This window comes from Bos javanicus, chromosome 22 (genome assembly GCF_032452875.1).
Source record: "Bos javanicus breed banteng chromosome 22, ARS-OSU_banteng_1.0, whole genome shotgun sequence".
NCBI lineage: Eukaryota > Metazoa > Chordata > Mammalia > Artiodactyla > Bovidae > Bos > Bos javanicus.
Window position 1 is genome coordinate 7628397 of NC_083889.1, and position 17319 is coordinate 7645715.

General features: G+C 40.4%; 1 protein-coding gene across 7 annotated transcripts in view; it reads left to right on the forward strand.

Annotated features, from left to right (window-relative positions):
• FBXL2 (F-box and leucine rich repeat protein 2) overlaps positions 1–17319 on the forward strand; it is a 111767-nt gene that overhangs the window by 32270 nt on the left and 62178 nt on the right. For 3 of the 7 annotated variants that reach the window (XR_009732414.1, XM_061395801.1, XM_061395807.1), the window contains exons 2-3: positions 16011–16072; positions 16236–16329. Coding sequence is in view for 3 of the 7 variants with exons in the window: in XM_061395807.1 (XP_061251791.1) it covers positions 16011–16072; positions 16236–16329 (156 nt within the window). In the remaining 4 variants the exon portion in view is untranslated. Of the gene's footprint in view, positions 1–16010; positions 16073–16235; positions 16330–17319 lie in introns of those variants that run through there. The other 4 variants (XM_061395804.1, XM_061395800.1, XM_061395805.1 and 1 more) reach the window with 2 other exon arrangements.

A 17319-nucleotide genomic window follows, 5' to 3' on the forward strand; every position in this document is an offset into this window, starting at 1 on the left:
AATGAGGCACAGAGAGGTAAAGTAACTCACCCAGTCAGATTTCAAAACCAGGCATCTTGTCTCAGAGCCGGCTTATGTAAACGTTGGATTATGCTATAGTGTATGGTGTCTTGTTATATGTTCCCTCCAAATATAAGCTATTTTTCTGTTAGGAGATGAGTTTTCTCCCTTACTTGGATTTTAATGTTTTGCCTGCTTATGAGTATTTGTCTTTTGTTCTTGGCACTTGGCTGCACACTGTTGAGCAGAGTAGGCACGCCTAGGCTTCTGTGCTCTGCCTTTTCTTCTCTTTCACACAGATGAAATGAAGAGGAATCAATGACGACAGATCATTGGATTAGGGTTCATACTCATGGCTGTAATAGCATTTAAAGTTTCTCCTGTCATTTCAGTTTGTGTTCAGGAATTGGCACCTGCTTTCTGTGAATCACAAAGGCTGGCTTTTTTTTTTTTTTTTTTTAATTTTAATTGAAGTATAGTTGATTGACAATGTTGTGCCAGTCTCTGCTGTACAGCAGTGTGATTCACTGTTTTATACACACACATACATTCTTTTTTAAATATTCTTTTTCATTATGGTTGATCCCAGGAGACTGGATATAGTTGCCTGTGCTATACTGTAGGACCTGTTGTTTATCCGTTCTATATATGGGCTTCACTGGTGGCTCAGAGGTTAAAGCGTCTGCCTCCAGTGCAGGAGACCAGGGTTTGATCCCTGGGTCGGGAAGATCCCCTGGAGAAGGAAATGGTAACCCACTCCAGTATTCTTGCCTGGAGAATCCCATGGACAGAGAAGCCTGGTAGGCTACAGTTTTTGTTTTTTAATTGAAGTGTAGTTGATTGACAGTGTTGTGCCAGTCTCTGCAGTGTGACTCAGTTATACACACACATACATATAAGCATACATCTGCTGACCCCAGCCTCCCACCCCAACCCTCCCTCAGCCCCCTCCCGGTGGCATCCACAAGTTTGTTCTCTTCCATCCACGTTGCTGAAAGGGCATTATTTCATTCTTTGCTATGACTGAGTAGTAGTCCATTGTATATATGTACCACACCTTCTTTATCCATTGACCTGTAAATGGATATTGAGGGTGTTTCTGGGTCTTGGCTACCATAAATAATGCTGCTATGAACATAGCGGTGCAGATATCTTTTGAATTACAGTTTTATCCGGGTATATGCCCAGGAAGTGGGATTTTTGGATGATATGGTAATTCTCTTTTTAGTTTTCTGAGGAGAAATCCATATTGTTTTCCACAGTGGCTGCATCAACTTGCATTTTCTCCAACAGTGTAGGAGGGTTTCCTTTTCTCCACACCTTCTCCAGCATTTGTTATTTGTAGATTTTTTGATGATGGCCATTCTGACCTGTGTGAGTTGATACCCTGTTGTATTTTTTGGTTTGCATTTATAATTAACAATATTGAGCATCTTCTCATGTGTCTATTGGCCATTTATATGTCTTTTTTTGAGAAATGTCTGTTAAGGTCTTCTGCCCAGTTTTGAGTTGGGTTGTTTGTGTTTTTGTTGTTGAGCTGTATCAGCTGTTTGTGTGTTTGGGTGATTAAGCCCTTGTTGGTTGCAGCATTTGCAAATATTTTCTTTTGTTCCATAGGTCGTCTTTTCATTTTGCTTATGGTTTCTTTGCTGTGCAAACGCTTGTTGAGTTTGACTAGGTCTCATTTGTTTGTGTTTTTATTGCTATTGCCTTGGGAGACTGACCTAAGAAAACATTGTTACAAGACGAGCTTTTAACATAAAGCCATTAGACTTGAAGGATGAGACTATTTCTAAAAGTAAAATTTTATTTTCTGAGGTTTTTTCCTAATAATCCATTCAATTCAGTCGCGCAGTCATGTCCAACTCTTTGCAGCCCCGTGGACTGCAGCACGCTAGGCTTCCCTGTCTATCACCAATTCCCGGAGCCTGCTCAGACTCATGTCCATCGAGTTGGTGATGTCATCCAACCATCTCATCCTCTGTCATCCCCTTCTCCTGCCTTCAATCTTTCCCAGCATAGTTTTCATTTATTTTAGTTGTATATTCTAAAATTGTTACAAAAAGACATCAAAAAGCTTTAAACTTTAATTTGTATGGATCAAAATATATGTTGGATTACCTGTTGTCATCAGGTTTTTGTTAACTGCTTTCCACTTGAGCTTGTAAGGCAGATTTATTTTTTGGAAATATAAAACAGCATTGTATCATAGAATTGTCCCATTTTAATTGATTTCATTTGGAGTTCTCCCAGTGTTGCTCTTTCTGTATTTGCCTGTGGTTAAGACTTCTCAGAGGTGTTGAGAAGCAGAATAAAGTATATTCTATTTTACCAACAGTTTTGGTCTCTTTGCCATCACATGGTATAGTTAAGAGAGCTTATATAATGAGATCTTTGTTAATAGATCATGACAACAAATTTCTCTCTTATTAATTTTCCTACTCTGGACAAAACTGGTCTCCTTTATGGCTGCACTAAGGGGGTACATAATTTTTAGTAATCGTAACAATAACTCCCTTTCATAGAGCCCTTCCACTGTGTTCATTTTTAGGCTGATCACTTCACATTTATCTCACTTAACCCTTCTAACATCCCTGTGAGATTGACATCATTGTACTCACTTAATAGGCCCAATTGTTTAGACAGTTTGCCCAAGGTCACATAGTTGGTGAGTGACAGCCAGGATTTGAACTCAAACAATCTGTCTTTAAAGTATGGCATTTTAAGCATTGCACCATGGCTTCTTCCCAAACTGAAGATTGTGCCTGGTACCTGGCGTGCGGCTTTTCCAGTTCTCAGTGCTGCCCCTGTAATCGTGTCTTTCCATTAAATTTTCTGTCCCATGGTTTTCTGTCCAGCAAATATTTGTGTATCTCAGTATGTGCCAGTCTGTTCTAGGCAGTGGGTGCACAACCATAAATGAAACAGGAAAGGCTCTGGCCTCGTGGAGTTACATTCTAGTGGTGGGAGGACAGATAATAAGCATATAGATAAGGTGGTGAGAAGGGCTTTGGAGAAAAAGCTGAATAAGAGGAAGTTTTGAGGATGGATGAGTGGATGAGAGGAGGGAGGACTTGCTTTTTAAAAAAAAATACTATTTGGCCGTGCTGGGTCTTCGTTGCAGCATGCAGGATCTTTAGGTGGGACAAGCTCACCCTTATTTGTAGCATGTGAGATCTAGTTCCCTGACCAGAGATCACACCTGGGCCCCCTGCATTAGGAACTGGGAGTCCTAGCCACTGGACCACCAGCGGAGTCCCGGAACTTACTCTTTCTGTTGGTGGAAGGGAAGGTGTCTCTGAGCAGAGGATGTGGCAGGTGAATGCCTAGGAGAAAGACCCTTTCAGGAAGGAATACATATGCAAAGGTCGCGAGGCACTGCCTGGTGTATTGGAGGCACAGCAAGGAAAACCTGGAGTGGAATAAGATGAGCTTGGCAAGAGGGGAGGCCATGTCAGTCAGGGAGACCAGATTGCGTAAGACGAACAAGCCATTTAAGGGAATTTGCCTTCCATTTGAGGGGAGAGGAGGTGATTGACGGAGTAGAATGGCAGAGCATGGCTTTGCATTTCATAAAAGGACCGTTCTGTCTGCTGTGTGGAAAGTATACGCGAGGTAGGAGTGAGGGGAGAAAGGACAAGAACAAAGGAAACCAGAGAAGGCGTTGTTTGGTTCAGTCATCCATGGGGTTGGCTGTGCAATAGAAAAGCAAGTGAAGAATGGTTCAGCGATTGGAGTCTGAGCAATAGTAACACGTTGTCATTTGCTGAGATGAAGACTATGGGAGGAGTAAATTTAGCAAGGGATGAAGAAAGGAGTTGGTTGTGGGCTTGATAAATTCGTGATCCTTATTAAACATCTAAAGTGAAAGATATCTAGAGACACAGAGTTACGTTTTCAGAAACAGTGGGATATTTTTAAAACGCAAACTGAATTGAATCTTGAAGTATTAGATTTGGAAGAGACTTTTTGAGTTTTTCTAGTACAATCCTTTCATTTTACAAACTAGAAATGCTGAGAAGTCAATTGCCTGCCACAGAGTTAAATAGCCTTTACTACCGATTCTCCAGTACAAAGAACACTTGACCTGGAGTCAGGAGATACAAGTTTATATTGTAGTTTTCCTTTTTTTTTTTTTTTTTCAGTTCTAAACCTTGGGTAAGTCATTTATCTGCTCCAAGTCTTTCTTCTATCAGAACAGATAATAAAGACTTCCACTGTTAGGATGTTGAAAGTTGCAAAAACTAGACATTGCTGTTTCTACCCTAATGATGGGAAAAGGTTGAGAAGCTACAAGATTGCAGTTCTCTAAAACCCGTCTAGAGAGCTGAGGTCACAAAGAAATCTACATGAATTAAAATTGAGGCTGTAACACGCCCTTCCCAGAAAAAAGGAGACGCGTAGATACTTGGACCTGTGGAGGGGTCAGCAGGAGGGAGAAGAGTCTGCTATAGACAGCTCTTGGAGCAATCGGTCAACGTTTACTGACTGCTTGTGGGCTGGAGTGACCTCTGGAATCCCGAGGAGCCCCAGCCACAGAGCACGTTGCACCCACCTCTCTTTCCCTTGGGTCTTCGCTGAGTACATGCATGTAGACATGCCCTGGAGTGCAGGACCTTCCTGAGGTGGGCGATGCCTGCTGAAGGCCAGGGTCAGGGCAGGAGAATCAACAGAAATCTCTCTGAGGCACTAGGGGCTTTCCCCAAGTGTAAGGCAGGGCCACCACGGACAGGGGGCACGGCAGGGGAGCTGAGAAATGTCCCTCTGTGGCTATCCAGGCTTTCAATCAGGGAGGCAACAGGCTTTCAGGTGGCAGCCAGAGGCAGAGAGAGATCTCCATAAGGCATGGACAGCAGAGGGTGCCACAGCAGAGCCAGCTCCCGGCTGACAGCCAGAGTGTAAAACAGAGATGGTGCTCTTAGTTTTCAGAAAGCTAGCACCTGGGTTGTAAAGCTCAACAAGATCTGTGAAGTTCACCAGTGCTCAGATCCCAGCTTCTCCTGAAGGTGCATTTCTGATTGCACCCTAAAAAAAATTTAAAGCCGATCTTGAACTGAGTCTAACTAGCGCTATAACACAATTGAGACCCAGATCAACTAGAAATTAAAAGGATTCAGTGCCTGTTACCTTCACTGTAAGCAACGTAATTGAAGGAGGAACTTTGCTTTATGGAGGTAAATGACTATACTTTAAAAAAATTCAGGTATAATTGACATAATAACATATTAAAGTTGTACAATGTAATGATTTGAAATTTGTATATATTGCAAAATGATCACCGTAACAGGTCTAGTTAACATCTGTCACCATACATAGTTATAGAATTTTTGCCTTGTGATGAGAATTTTTAAGATCTACTCTCCTAGCACTTTCAGATACACCAAACAGTATTGTTAACTATAGTTACCATTCTGTATGTTACATGCCCAGGATTTATTCATTTTGTAACTAGAAATGCCTTTTGATTGTCTTTGGCTGTTTTGTCCACCCTCCCATTCCCCATCTATGGAATCATAAATCTGTTATCTATGAGTTTATTTTTTTTTAAAAGATTACACATATAAATCAGATCATTTATCTTTTAATGTATTTGTCTTTCACTGTGTGACATTTCAGTTGGCATAGTGCCCTCAAAATACTTCCGTGTTGTTGCAGGTGTCAAAATTTCCTTTTTTTAAATGGCTGAATCATATTCCATTGTATATATCTATTATATTTCCCTTATCTATTCATTTATCAATAGGCAACCTATTTACATATCTTGACTTGTACATAATGCTTCGGTGAACATAGGAGCCCCTATCTCTTCAAATTATTGTTTTTGTTTTCTTCAGAAAAATCCCTAAAATTGGAATTCTTGGATCATAGGGTAGCCCTGTTTTTAATTTTTTGAGGAAACTCCATACCGTTTTCCACAGAGACTGCATCAGTGTAGATTCCCACCAGCTGTGCGTGAGGGTTCTCACTGCTTGTTACTTGTTGTCTCTTTAATAATATCCATTCTGATAGGTATGAGGTGGTATCAATATTTTGACTTGTATCAATATTTCCCTGATGATTAATGATGTTGAGGGCCTTTTCATGTACTTGTTGGCCATATCTTTGGAAAGACATCTGTATAGCTCCTCTGCCCATTTTTTCATTAGATTTCTTGTTGAATATTAACTTCTTATTGCATATGTTTAGCAGAATCATTCATAGATTGTAGTTTTTGTTGGTGGTTTTCTTTGCTGCACAGAAGCATTTTAGTTTGACGTAGTCTGATGTATTTTTTGCTTTCGTGGCCTTATCTTTTGGTGTCAAGTCCAAAATCATCTCCATAACTTATGTCAAGGAGCTTACAGCCTTTTTTTTTCCCCTAGGAGTTTTATTTTTTTCTAGGAGTTTTTTTCAAGTCTTACATTCGAAGCTTATCATCCATTCTAGGTTAATTTTTGTGTATAGTGTAGGACAGGGCTCCACTTTCATTCTCTTGCAGGTGGCTGTTCAATTTTCTCAGCACCATTTATTAAAGAGACTACCTTTTTTCCCATGTATATTCTTCCTTTGTCATAGATTAATTGACCCATAGTGTGTGGGTTTATTTCTGGATTTCTTTTCTGTTCCATTGATCTGTGTGAATGTTTTTCTGCCAATGCTATACTGTTTTGATAGCTTTGCAGTATAGTCAGAAGTCAGGGATCTTGAATCCTCCAGTTCTGTTCTTTCCCAAGATAGTTTTGGCTATTTGTGTGTTTATGTTTCCGTACAAGTTCTGAGATTATTTGTTGCAGTTCTATAAAAAATCCCCTGATATATTTTGATAGGGATTGCATTCAATCTGTAGATCGTCTTGTATAGTATGGTCACTTTACCAGTACTAATTCTTTCTATATAAAACACGATATATTTTTTCATCTCTTTGTATTGTCTTCAGTTTCATCTTATAGTTTTATAGTCTTTTATAGACTTTCCACAGAGAAGGCAGTGGCACCCCACTCCAGTACTCTTGCCTGGAAAATCCCATGGACGGAGGAGCCTGGTGGGCTGCAGTCCATGGGGTCGCTGAGGGTCGGACACGACTGAGCAACTTCACTTTCACTTTTCACTTTTATGCATTGGAGAAGGACATGGCAACCCACTCCAGTGTTCTTGCCTGGAGAATCCCAGGAACGGGGGAGCCTGGTGGGCTGCCGTCTATGGGGTCGCACAGAGTCAGACACGACTGAAGCAACTTAGCAGCATAGACTTTCCAAGTACGGCTCTTTTACCTCCTTAGGTTTATTCGTAGTTACCTAATTTTTTTTTATGAGATGGTAAAGGTGATTGTTTCCTTAACTTCTTTTATAGTTTGTTGTTAGTGCATAGAAATGCAACAAATTTCTATATCTTGTTAGCATTCTGCAGATTTACAAGATTCATTGATAAGCTTTAGTTGTTTTCTGGTGGCATCTTTCAGATTTTCTACATATAGTATCATGTAATCAGACAGTGACAATTTTATTTCTTCCTTACCATTTTGGATGTATTTCTTTTTCTTGTCTGATTGCTGTGGTTAGGACTTCCAATACTCTGTTGAATAAAAGTATTGAGAGTGGGCATCTGTGTTTTGTTTCTGATCTTAAAGAAAATGTTTTCAGCTTTTCACCATTGAGTATGATGTTAACTGTGGATTTGTCTTATGTGGCCTTTATTATGTTGATGTATGTTCCCTCCATGCCCACTTTCTGGGGAATTTTGATCACAAATTAATGTTGAATTTTGTCAAAAGCTTTTCCTGTGATTATTGCAATAATCATATGGTTTTTATTCTTCAGCTTGTTAATGTGTATTACATTGATTTTTCAGATATTGAAAAATCCTTACATCCCTGGGATAAGTCTCTCTTGATTATGGTTTATGATTCTTTTAGTGTATTGTTGGGATCAGTTTGCTGATGTTGTGTTGAAGATTCTTGCATTTATGTTCATCAGTGGTATTGGCCTGTGAGTTTCTTTTTTAGTATCTTTGGTTCTAGTATCAGGGTGATGAGTGCCTCATAGAATGAGTTTGTAATTGTTCTTTCCTCTGCATGTTGTGTGTGTGTGTGAGTGTGTGAGAATTGTTTAAGGATAGGCGTTAGTAAACTTTTCCCTAAACGCTTTGTAAACCTCACCTGTAACGCCGCCTAGTCCTGGGCTCCGTAGCCCCCGCTGCAGCGTGTGGCTTGTGGGAACTTAGCTCTCTAACAGGCCTTGGCAGTGAAAGCACAGACCTAACCACGGGACCACTGGAGTCCCTGGTCTGGACTTGCGCTTGTTGATAATTTCTGAATTACTGACTCAGTTTCAGTACTGGTAACTTGTCTATTCATATTTTCTGTTTCTTCCTGTTCAGTCTTGGGAGATTGTACATTTATAAGAATTTGACCATTTCTTCCAGGTTTTTCATTTTATTGAGATATAGTTGTATTAGCCTCTTATGATCTTTTGTATTTCTGTGGTATCATTTGTAACTTCTTTTTCATTTCTGATTTATTGATTTTTTTTTGATGAATTTGGCTAAAGGTTTATCAATTTTGTTTACATTTGCAAAGAACCAGATTTTAGTTATGTTGATCTTTTCTGATTTTTTAAAGTCTATTTCATTTATTTCCACTGTGATCTTCATGATTTCTTTCCTTCTACTAACTTTGTGTTTTGTTTATTCTTTATTTTTTAGTTCCTGTAGGTGTAAGGTTAGGTTGCTTGAGATTTTTCTTGTTTCCTGAGGTAAACTTGCGTTGCTTTAAATTTCCCTCACTGCTTTTGCTGCATCCCATAGGTTTTGGATCTTTGTGTTTTTATTTTCATTTGTCTCTAGATATTCTTGATCTTCCCTTTGTTTTCTTTAATGATCCATCGGTTGTTTTGTAGCATGTTGTTTAACCCCCATGTGTGGGTGTGTTTTTATTCCTTGTAGTTGATTTCTAGTCTCATAGCATTGTGGTTGGAAAAGATACTTGATATTATCAGTTTTCTTAAATTTACTGATGCTTGTTTTATGGCCTTAACATGTGGTCTCTCCTGGAGAATGTTCCATGTGCGCTTGAAAGACTGTGTATTCTGCTCCTTTTGGGTGGAATGCTCTGTATATATCAGTTAAGTCTATCACATCTAATATGTCATTTAAGGCCAGTGTTCCCTTATTGATTTTCTCTCTGGATGATCATTGATATATGTGGGGTGTTAAAGTTCCCTACTATTATTATGTTACTGTTGATTTCTTTTTTTTATGTCTGCTAATATTTGCCTTATGTATAAAGGTGCTCCTATGTTGGGAACATATATATTTATGAAGTTTGATGTAAAAATTTCTCAGTCGTGTCGGACTCTTTGTGACCCCATGGACTATACAGTCCATGGAATTCTCCAGGCCAGAATACTGGAGGGGGTAGCCTTTCCCTTCTCCAGGGGATCTTCCCAACCCAAGGATCAAAGCCAGGTCTCCTGCATTGCCGGCAGATTCTTTACCAGCTGAGCCACTGTTTTGTTCTTGGATTGATTCCTTGATCGTTATAAAGTATCCTTCTTTGTCTTTGTAACAGTCTCTATTTTGAGGAAATTTGTTTTGCCCCATATAAGTATTGCTACTCCAGCTTTGTTTTGATTTCTCTTTGCATGGAATACCTTTTCTATCCCCTCAGTTTCAGTCTTTGTGTGTCTCAAGTGAGATCTGAAGTGAGTCTCTTGTAGGCAGCATAAATAAGGGTTTTGTTTTGTATCCATTCAGCCCCTCTGTGTCCTTTGATTGGAACATACAGTCTATTGCAGTTAAGGTAATTATTGATGCATATGTTCTTACTGCCATTTTGTTCATTGTTTGGGGGTGGTTGTATCTTTTTCTTTTGTTCTTGTTACTTGATGACTAGTGTTATGTTCGGATTTTTTCTTTAAAAAAATATTTATTTATTTGGCTGCACGGGGTCTTAGTTGTGGCATTCGGGATCTTTGCATCACGTGGAGTCTCCTGTTGCAGTGCACGGACTCTCTGGTTGTGGCGCGCAGGCTCAGTAGTTGCGGCGTTCAGGCTCTCTGTGTGGGGCACATGAGCTCCGAAACACACAGGCTCAGTAGTTGTGGCGTTCAGGCTCTCTGTGTGGGGCACACGAGCTCCGAAACGCACAGGCTCAGTAGTGGTGCCATGTGGGCTTAGTTGCTCTGCAAGCACGTGTGATCTTAGTTCCCTGACCAGGGATCAGACTTGTGTCCCCTGCATTGCAAGACGGATTCTTAACCACTGGACCACCAGAGGTCCCTTTTTCTTTGTGCGTGTGTGTGTGTGTGTGTGTATGTATTAGGTTTTTTGATTTGTGGTTATTGTGAGGTTTTTTAATAGCAATCTTAATATATGTGATTAAGTTGCTGATCTCTTAATTTCAATGCATTTTTAAAACCCCTCATGATTACTGTTTTTTTTTATATCATACCTTTAATTTAACTGCTTTGTGTATCCCTTAACTGCTTAAGGGGCTTTGATGTAGATGTTACTGGTTTTGTTTTTAGCCTTCCTTCTCTCTGTGCGTGGTTGATTCCCTGCCTTTACTGTATGTGTGTCTTTACTGATGATCTTTTTCATTTTGTAATTTTCATGTTTCCAATTGGGGCCTTTCTTTTTTCACCTAGAGTAGTTCCTTAGTATTTAATATAAAGCTGATTTGGTGGTGCTGAACTCTTTTAACTTCTGCTTGTTGATAAAACTTTTGATCTTTCTATCAAATCTGAAGGAGAGCCTTGCTGGATATTCTTGATTGTAGGTTCTTCAATTTCATCATTTAAAATATATCACTCATCTGGCTGGCAGAGTTTCTGCTGAAAAATCAGGTGATAACCTTATGGGAGTGCCCCTGCTTTACCCTTGCTGCTTTTAAGATTCTCTCTTTATCTTTATTTTTTGTCATTTTAATTACAATGTGTCTTGGTGTGTTCTTCTTTGGGTTTATCCTATATGGAACTCTCTGCCCTCCCTGAACTTGGATAAGTGTTTCTTTTCCCAGTTTGCAGAAGTTTTCAGCTGTTATTTCTTCAGATATGTTCAACCCCCCCCCCCCGCTTTTTTTTTTTTCAATTTCTCTTCTTTTGGGACCCCTATAATGTGAATATTAGTGTTCTTGATATTGTCCCAGAGGTCCCTTAGACTGTCCTCATTTAAAAAAATTTTTCTGTTCAGTGGTCATGATTTCCACTACTCTGTCTTCCAGCTTGCTGATCCATTTTTCTGTATGTTTTAATCTACTGTTGATTCCTTCTAATATATTTTTCTTTTTAAAAATTAAAAAAAATTAATTGGTAGAAAATTGCTTTCCAGTGTGTTGGTTTCTGCCATATGATGTGACTCTCTATGATATATCTATGATATATGATTATGTATATATCCTCTTCCTTTTGAGCCTCCACCTCGCCACGCCCCCTCCCCCAATCCTACTCCTCTAGGTCACATAAAGTGCCGGGTTGGGCTCCCTGTGTTACAGAGCAACTTCCTACTAACTCTTACACATGATAATGTATGTATGTCAAGGCTGCTTTCTCAGCTTGTCCCATCCTCACCTCCCCCACTGTGCCACATGTCCATTCTCTACTAGGTTCATCAGTACGGTTTTTCGGTTGGTGCAAAAGTAATTATGCTTTCAGATCCTGAATGTTAAATCGTCATAACTAGGCTCAAACACATCTTTATTAGTCAAAATAGGAACCATGACAATCAACATATTTTTGCAAATGAGAAATGTTTGTTTATTCCTGTCGCATAAAAAAAAAAATCTGTGCTTCCAGATACGATGAACTCTTGGAAAGCATTTTCTGCATCCTCCTGGTTGTGGAAGCATTTTCCCTGCAAAAAGTTGTTGAGATGCTTGACGAAGTAGTAAGTTGGCAAGAGGTCAGGTGAATATGGCAGATGAGGCAAAACTTTGAACTTTGTTCAATTCATTGAACTTGTGACATGTTCATTATGTGACGTGGTCAGGCATTGTTGTGGAGAAGAATGGGTTCCATTCTGTTGCCCAGTGCCAACAGCAGGCGTTGCAGTTTTTCCTGCCTCTCACTGTTTGCTGAGCATGCTTCTCAGATGTAACGGTTTCACCGGGATTCAGAAAGCTGTAGTGGATCAGACGGGCATCAGACCACCAAACAGAGACCATGACCCCCATTTTTTGGTGCAAGTTTGGCTTTGGGAAGTGCTTTGGAGCTTATTCTTGGTCCAGCCACTGAGCTGGTTGTCATCTAAAAGGCACTTTTCATCACACGTCACAATCAGATCAAGAAATGATTCATTGTTGTTGCATAGAATAAGAAAAGGGGACACTTTAAAGAATGGTTTTATTTTGATTTGTGGTCAGCTTATGAGGCATCCACTTATTAAGGTTTGTCACCTTTCCGTTTTGCTTCAAAGGCCAAATGATTGTAGAATGGTCGATGTTGAGTTCTTGGGCAACTTCCTGTGTGGTTGTAAGAGGATCAGCTTTGATGCTCCTCTCAGTTGATCATTGTCAACTTCTAATGGCCAGCCACCACGCTTCTCATTTTCAAGATTCTCGTCTCCTTTGCAAAACTTCTTGAACCACCACTGCACTGTATGTTCATTAGCAGTTCCTGGTCTGGGTGCATTGTTGATATTGCAAGTTGTCTCTGCTGCTTTATAACCCATTTTGAACTCGAATAAGAAAATTGCTCCAATTTGCTATTTGTCTAAGGTCATTACTGTAGATTGTCTAAAATACATATAAAATAAACAATAAGTAATAATTCATTAGCAAAAAGCATAAAGCAAGAATTATGCATTCAAATGATGTATAACATAACCACATTTATATAGAAATGTATTCAAATATCTAATGGCAAAGTTCAACAATGCAAAACTGAAATTACTTTTGCACCAACCTAGTAGATTCCACATATGTGTGTTAATATGCGATGTATGTTTTTCTGACTTACTGCACTCTGTATAAGAGGCTCTAGGTTCATCCACCTCACTAAATCCAACTCAAATTCATTCCTTTTTATGGCTGAGTAATATTCTACTGTATATATGTATCACATCTTCTTTATCCATTCATTTGTAAATGTACATCTAGGTTGCTTCCATGTCCTGGCTATTGTAAATATTGCTGCAATAAACATTGGGGTACATGTGTCTTTTAGAATTGTGGTTTTCCTTCTAGTATATTTTTCATTTCAGGTATTGTATTCTTCATCTCTGTCTTTTTAAATATATTTTTTCTCTTTGCTAAATATTTTTAACTTCTTGTTCTGTGCATCCATTATTCTCCTGAGTTCTTTGATTATCTTTACAGTCATTACCCTGAACTCTTTTTTGGGTGGATTGCCTGTTTCCACTTCACTAAGTTCTTCTGGGGTTGTATCATGTTCCTTCTCTGTTACCTCATTTTGCCTAAGTTGGTATTTATATTTTCACGTGTCTGGTGGGTTAATACATATCTTGACCTTGGAGAAACTGTTCTGTACAAGATGTCCTGTGTTGTCCCCGGCCTGTATGCTCTCGAGGTTTCCCCTGTGAGGGCTGTGTGGGTCCTTCGTTGTGGCAGGCTGACTGTGTGGGTGGTCTGGTAGGCTTGATTGGCCTCTCCTCTAGTTGGTTACCCGCCCGTGCCTTATGAAGAGGCTGTTGGGGCCCAGTCGCCAGGCAGCTGACTGCGGTGCCCCAGGAGGCCCGGGCTGGTGCCTGTTCACCGGTGGGTGGGTGCAGTCAGGGTCCAGAAAACTCTGGGGCTGTTGTCCGTGTACTACTGGTGGGTGAAACCAGGTTTTGGTTTAACGCTGGACTACTTATGGTCTGAGTCAGGCCCTGGGGTCTGACCGGAGTGCCCAGGGATCACAGAGCTGGTGTCTGATAACTAATGTGTTGGGGGGTGGTGTGGGAGGTGTTTCCTGACACAGATATGGGGTCACGGGCATTCTGAGGCTGTGCTGGCCTGCTAGTAGGAAGGGTCAGGGCCAGCCGGTCCCAGGGTAGGGTCTGGCCTGCTGCGGGCAGGCCAGCTCTGCAGACTACGGCTCTCTTGCACCTCGTGTCTGCCCCCAGGTAGGTGAGGCTTGTCTAGAGCCTGGAGCAGGACTGCTGGACAGTTTGGCTGGTGCCCGCCTGTGGGTGGGTGAAGCTGGGTCCTGTCCCTGTGACGGGCAGGGCTACGTCTAGAGGCGACTGTGGTCTCAGGGAGTTTTAGGCGGCCTGTCTGCTGACAGGTGGGCTGTGTCCCTGTCTAGTTAGCTACTTTGCCTGAGGTGTCCCAGCACTGGTCCCTACAGGCTGTTGGACGGGCCAGGTCCCTCAACGGGGCCTGCCAGAGCCCGTGTTCGCCCAGTAGGAGGAGCTCCCAAGAATGGCCTCTGCCAGTGTCTTTGTCCCCAAGGTGAGCCACAGCCCCGCTTCCCCCACCTCTCCAAGAGACTCCCTGAGACCAGCAGGCAGGTCTGGCCCTGGCTCCTGTCCAGTGACTGCTTTGGCCCCGAGTTCCGGAACACGGCAGGTTTTGTGTGCTCCTTTCAAGAGCCTTCTCCGTTTCCCTCAGTCCTTAGGGACTCCCAAGGCCAAGCCCCACCGACCTTCAAAGCCAGACTCTCTGGGGGCTGTCTTCTTGCTGCCTGACCCCAGGGCTGTGGAGCCTGATGTGGAGCTCGGCACGCTAACTCCTGGGAGAACCTCTGCAATGTAATTATCCTCCAGTTTGTGGGTTGCCATCTCTGTGGTGAGGGACCTGGTTATTTTGCCCCCTCCTGCCTGTCTGGTTGTAGTTCCCTCTTTATGTCTTTAGTTGTAGATTTTCTTCTGGTAGGTCCTGGTCTTTTTCATGGGTGCCTGTGATTTTGGTGTGCTTGTGAGAGGAGGTAAGCTCACAGTCTTTCTGCTTTGCCATCTTGGCGAGTCTCTCCTCCCCTTCTGTCAGTTTTTTCAAAGAAACAACTCTTGGTTTCATTGATCTTTGTAAAGTTCTGGGGTTTTTTACTCACAATTATTTGTTGTGAAATAACAAATTATGAGACATGGAAAGAAATAAAAAAGTGTGACCCATGGTTAGGAGAAGAGCTTAGAGAAACTGAGTCAGTGATGGGCCAGATGTTGAACAGTTGGAATGGATGAACAGTTGGAAAATTTTAACAGGAAAATGGAAGACTATAAAAAGATATAACTGGGAATGCGGAAGTGATAGTACCGCGTTAGAAGTTAAGTCTTCATTCGGTGGGCATAACAGCAGACTGGATGTAGTTGGCAAACCCCAAGTAGAATAGGTACAAAGCTGAGAAGCATTGCTAACTCAGCACTGTTAAATCTTCCAGTTCATGAACATGCAATGTGTTTCAGTTTAAGTCTGATTACTCACGACAGTGTTTAGTATAAGTTTTCAATATATAATATCATGTACTTCTTTCCTTAAATGTATTCCTAAATAGGTTTTTTCTTATGCTGCTACAAATGAGATTATTTTCTTAATTTTATTTTAAGGTTGTTCATTGCTAATGTATGGAAATACAAATTATTTTTGTATAAATCCATGGTGTATTTGTATGTTAAATGTTTCAACCTTGCTGGAATTCCGTGATTAATAGCTTTTTATGTCTTTTTTCTAGAATTTTCAGTGTACAGGATCGTGTCATCTGTAAACAGAAGTTTTATTTCTTCCTTTTCAGTCAGCATGCCTTTTATTTATTTTCTTTGCTGAATAGCCTTGCCTGGAACCTCTAATACAGTGTAGGATAGAAGTGACTGTGTGTTAACTCTTCTCTAAATGTTTGCCATTCTTATTAAATGGTATAGAATATAAACTGTATTTATGTCTGTCAGTATTGGAGAATACTGACTTCATGAAATTGGCGTCATCGGTGGAAGATCGATTTACAGTTTTGTGTTGGTTTCTGCTCTACAGCAGTGAGAATCAGTCATAATCGTATCCCTGCCTTCCTGAGCTTCCTGGGGGCCATTTTGATCTACAAAATATGTAACTTTTTTTTGATTGATTGAGGAACATTTTAATAATTTCACTTTTTTTTTTCTTTTAGGTTTTCTCGAATAATGATGAAGGCCTTATTAACAAAAAGTTACCCAAAGAACTTCTTTTGAGGTAAGTGTAGGGATTTTGTATATGATTCGAAATGTAAAGATTTAAATATTTCGTATATGATTCAGTCATCAAGTTCCAAGACAGTCTCCTTTCTCACTGTGAGTCCATAGCATAGAAAAACAGACAGAATTAGCCTAACTGACTTTCTGTTTTTGTTTTATAGAATGCTGTTCAGCTTGTTGTTAACTTTTACTTGGTCTAATCCAGAATGTACTAAGTATGTACGTAGCATTGGTCTGGATTCTTTTTGTAATGTGGTAAGTATTGTAATAATCTTCAGTAGGTGACACTGTTTGGGTTTCAGTAGATTATCTCACAGTAACGCGAGGAGAGATTATTAAGGCTGTGAGCTCCTGAAGTTATAGACATTTAGATGTTTTCTGATAAATTGATTTTAAAGTAATTATACTATGAGTTCTTACTGAGTACTTAAAATGGTGTCAGCCCACATATTGATGTTATCCATTTTATGAGAATTATGTGCTAAGGGACTACTGTAGAACAGGCTTTTTGTCCTTTATTTTTAGCATTACAGAACATACAGGTAATGGTATTTTGCTTGGCATTTTGCCAAGTAAAGCTGTCAACCAACACTTGTTAATCCTCAGACACTGCAGTTTCCTTTCATACTCAGCAAGCATCAAGGAAACCTTATTTTAGTTTTGGATGTTACATTTTAATTGTTAACAAACAGTTAATACATGAATACATAATCATCTTAGGAGTGGCATTTCCCGAACTTCTCATATCAGTAATGTTTCACAAAACGAAACAAAAAAAAACAGGTTTTGTGATCAATAAGTATGGGAAACGCAAGGTAAACAAAACCAATTTCTTTACTGCATGCCCTCTCAGAGCCTTAATAGGCTAATATGCATGGTGATGCTCCCAGATGAATAACTGTGGCATTTCAAACTTACTGACCTTGGAACTCTTTTAATAATCCTTGGAAATTTGCGGGGGAGATGCTGACATACAGTAAGAAATTGACTAGCTGACCCCATTCCCTGCCTGTCTTAATCTCATTTTAACATGCGGGGGATGAGTATGTGTGTTCTGTTTACATGCCGGAGTTGCTCTGTAAGTGCCATGGACTGCTCGCCTTTGCCGCCTCAGTGTTTTAGACTCCTGTTCTTGAGTCTGGAATGGGGGTGAAGACTTAGTGTCTTGGGGTGATGATCACATTTTAGGGGCTTCAGGATGCCATTTCATTAGTCATCAGGTGTTGCCATGAGCTCGTTCTGCTC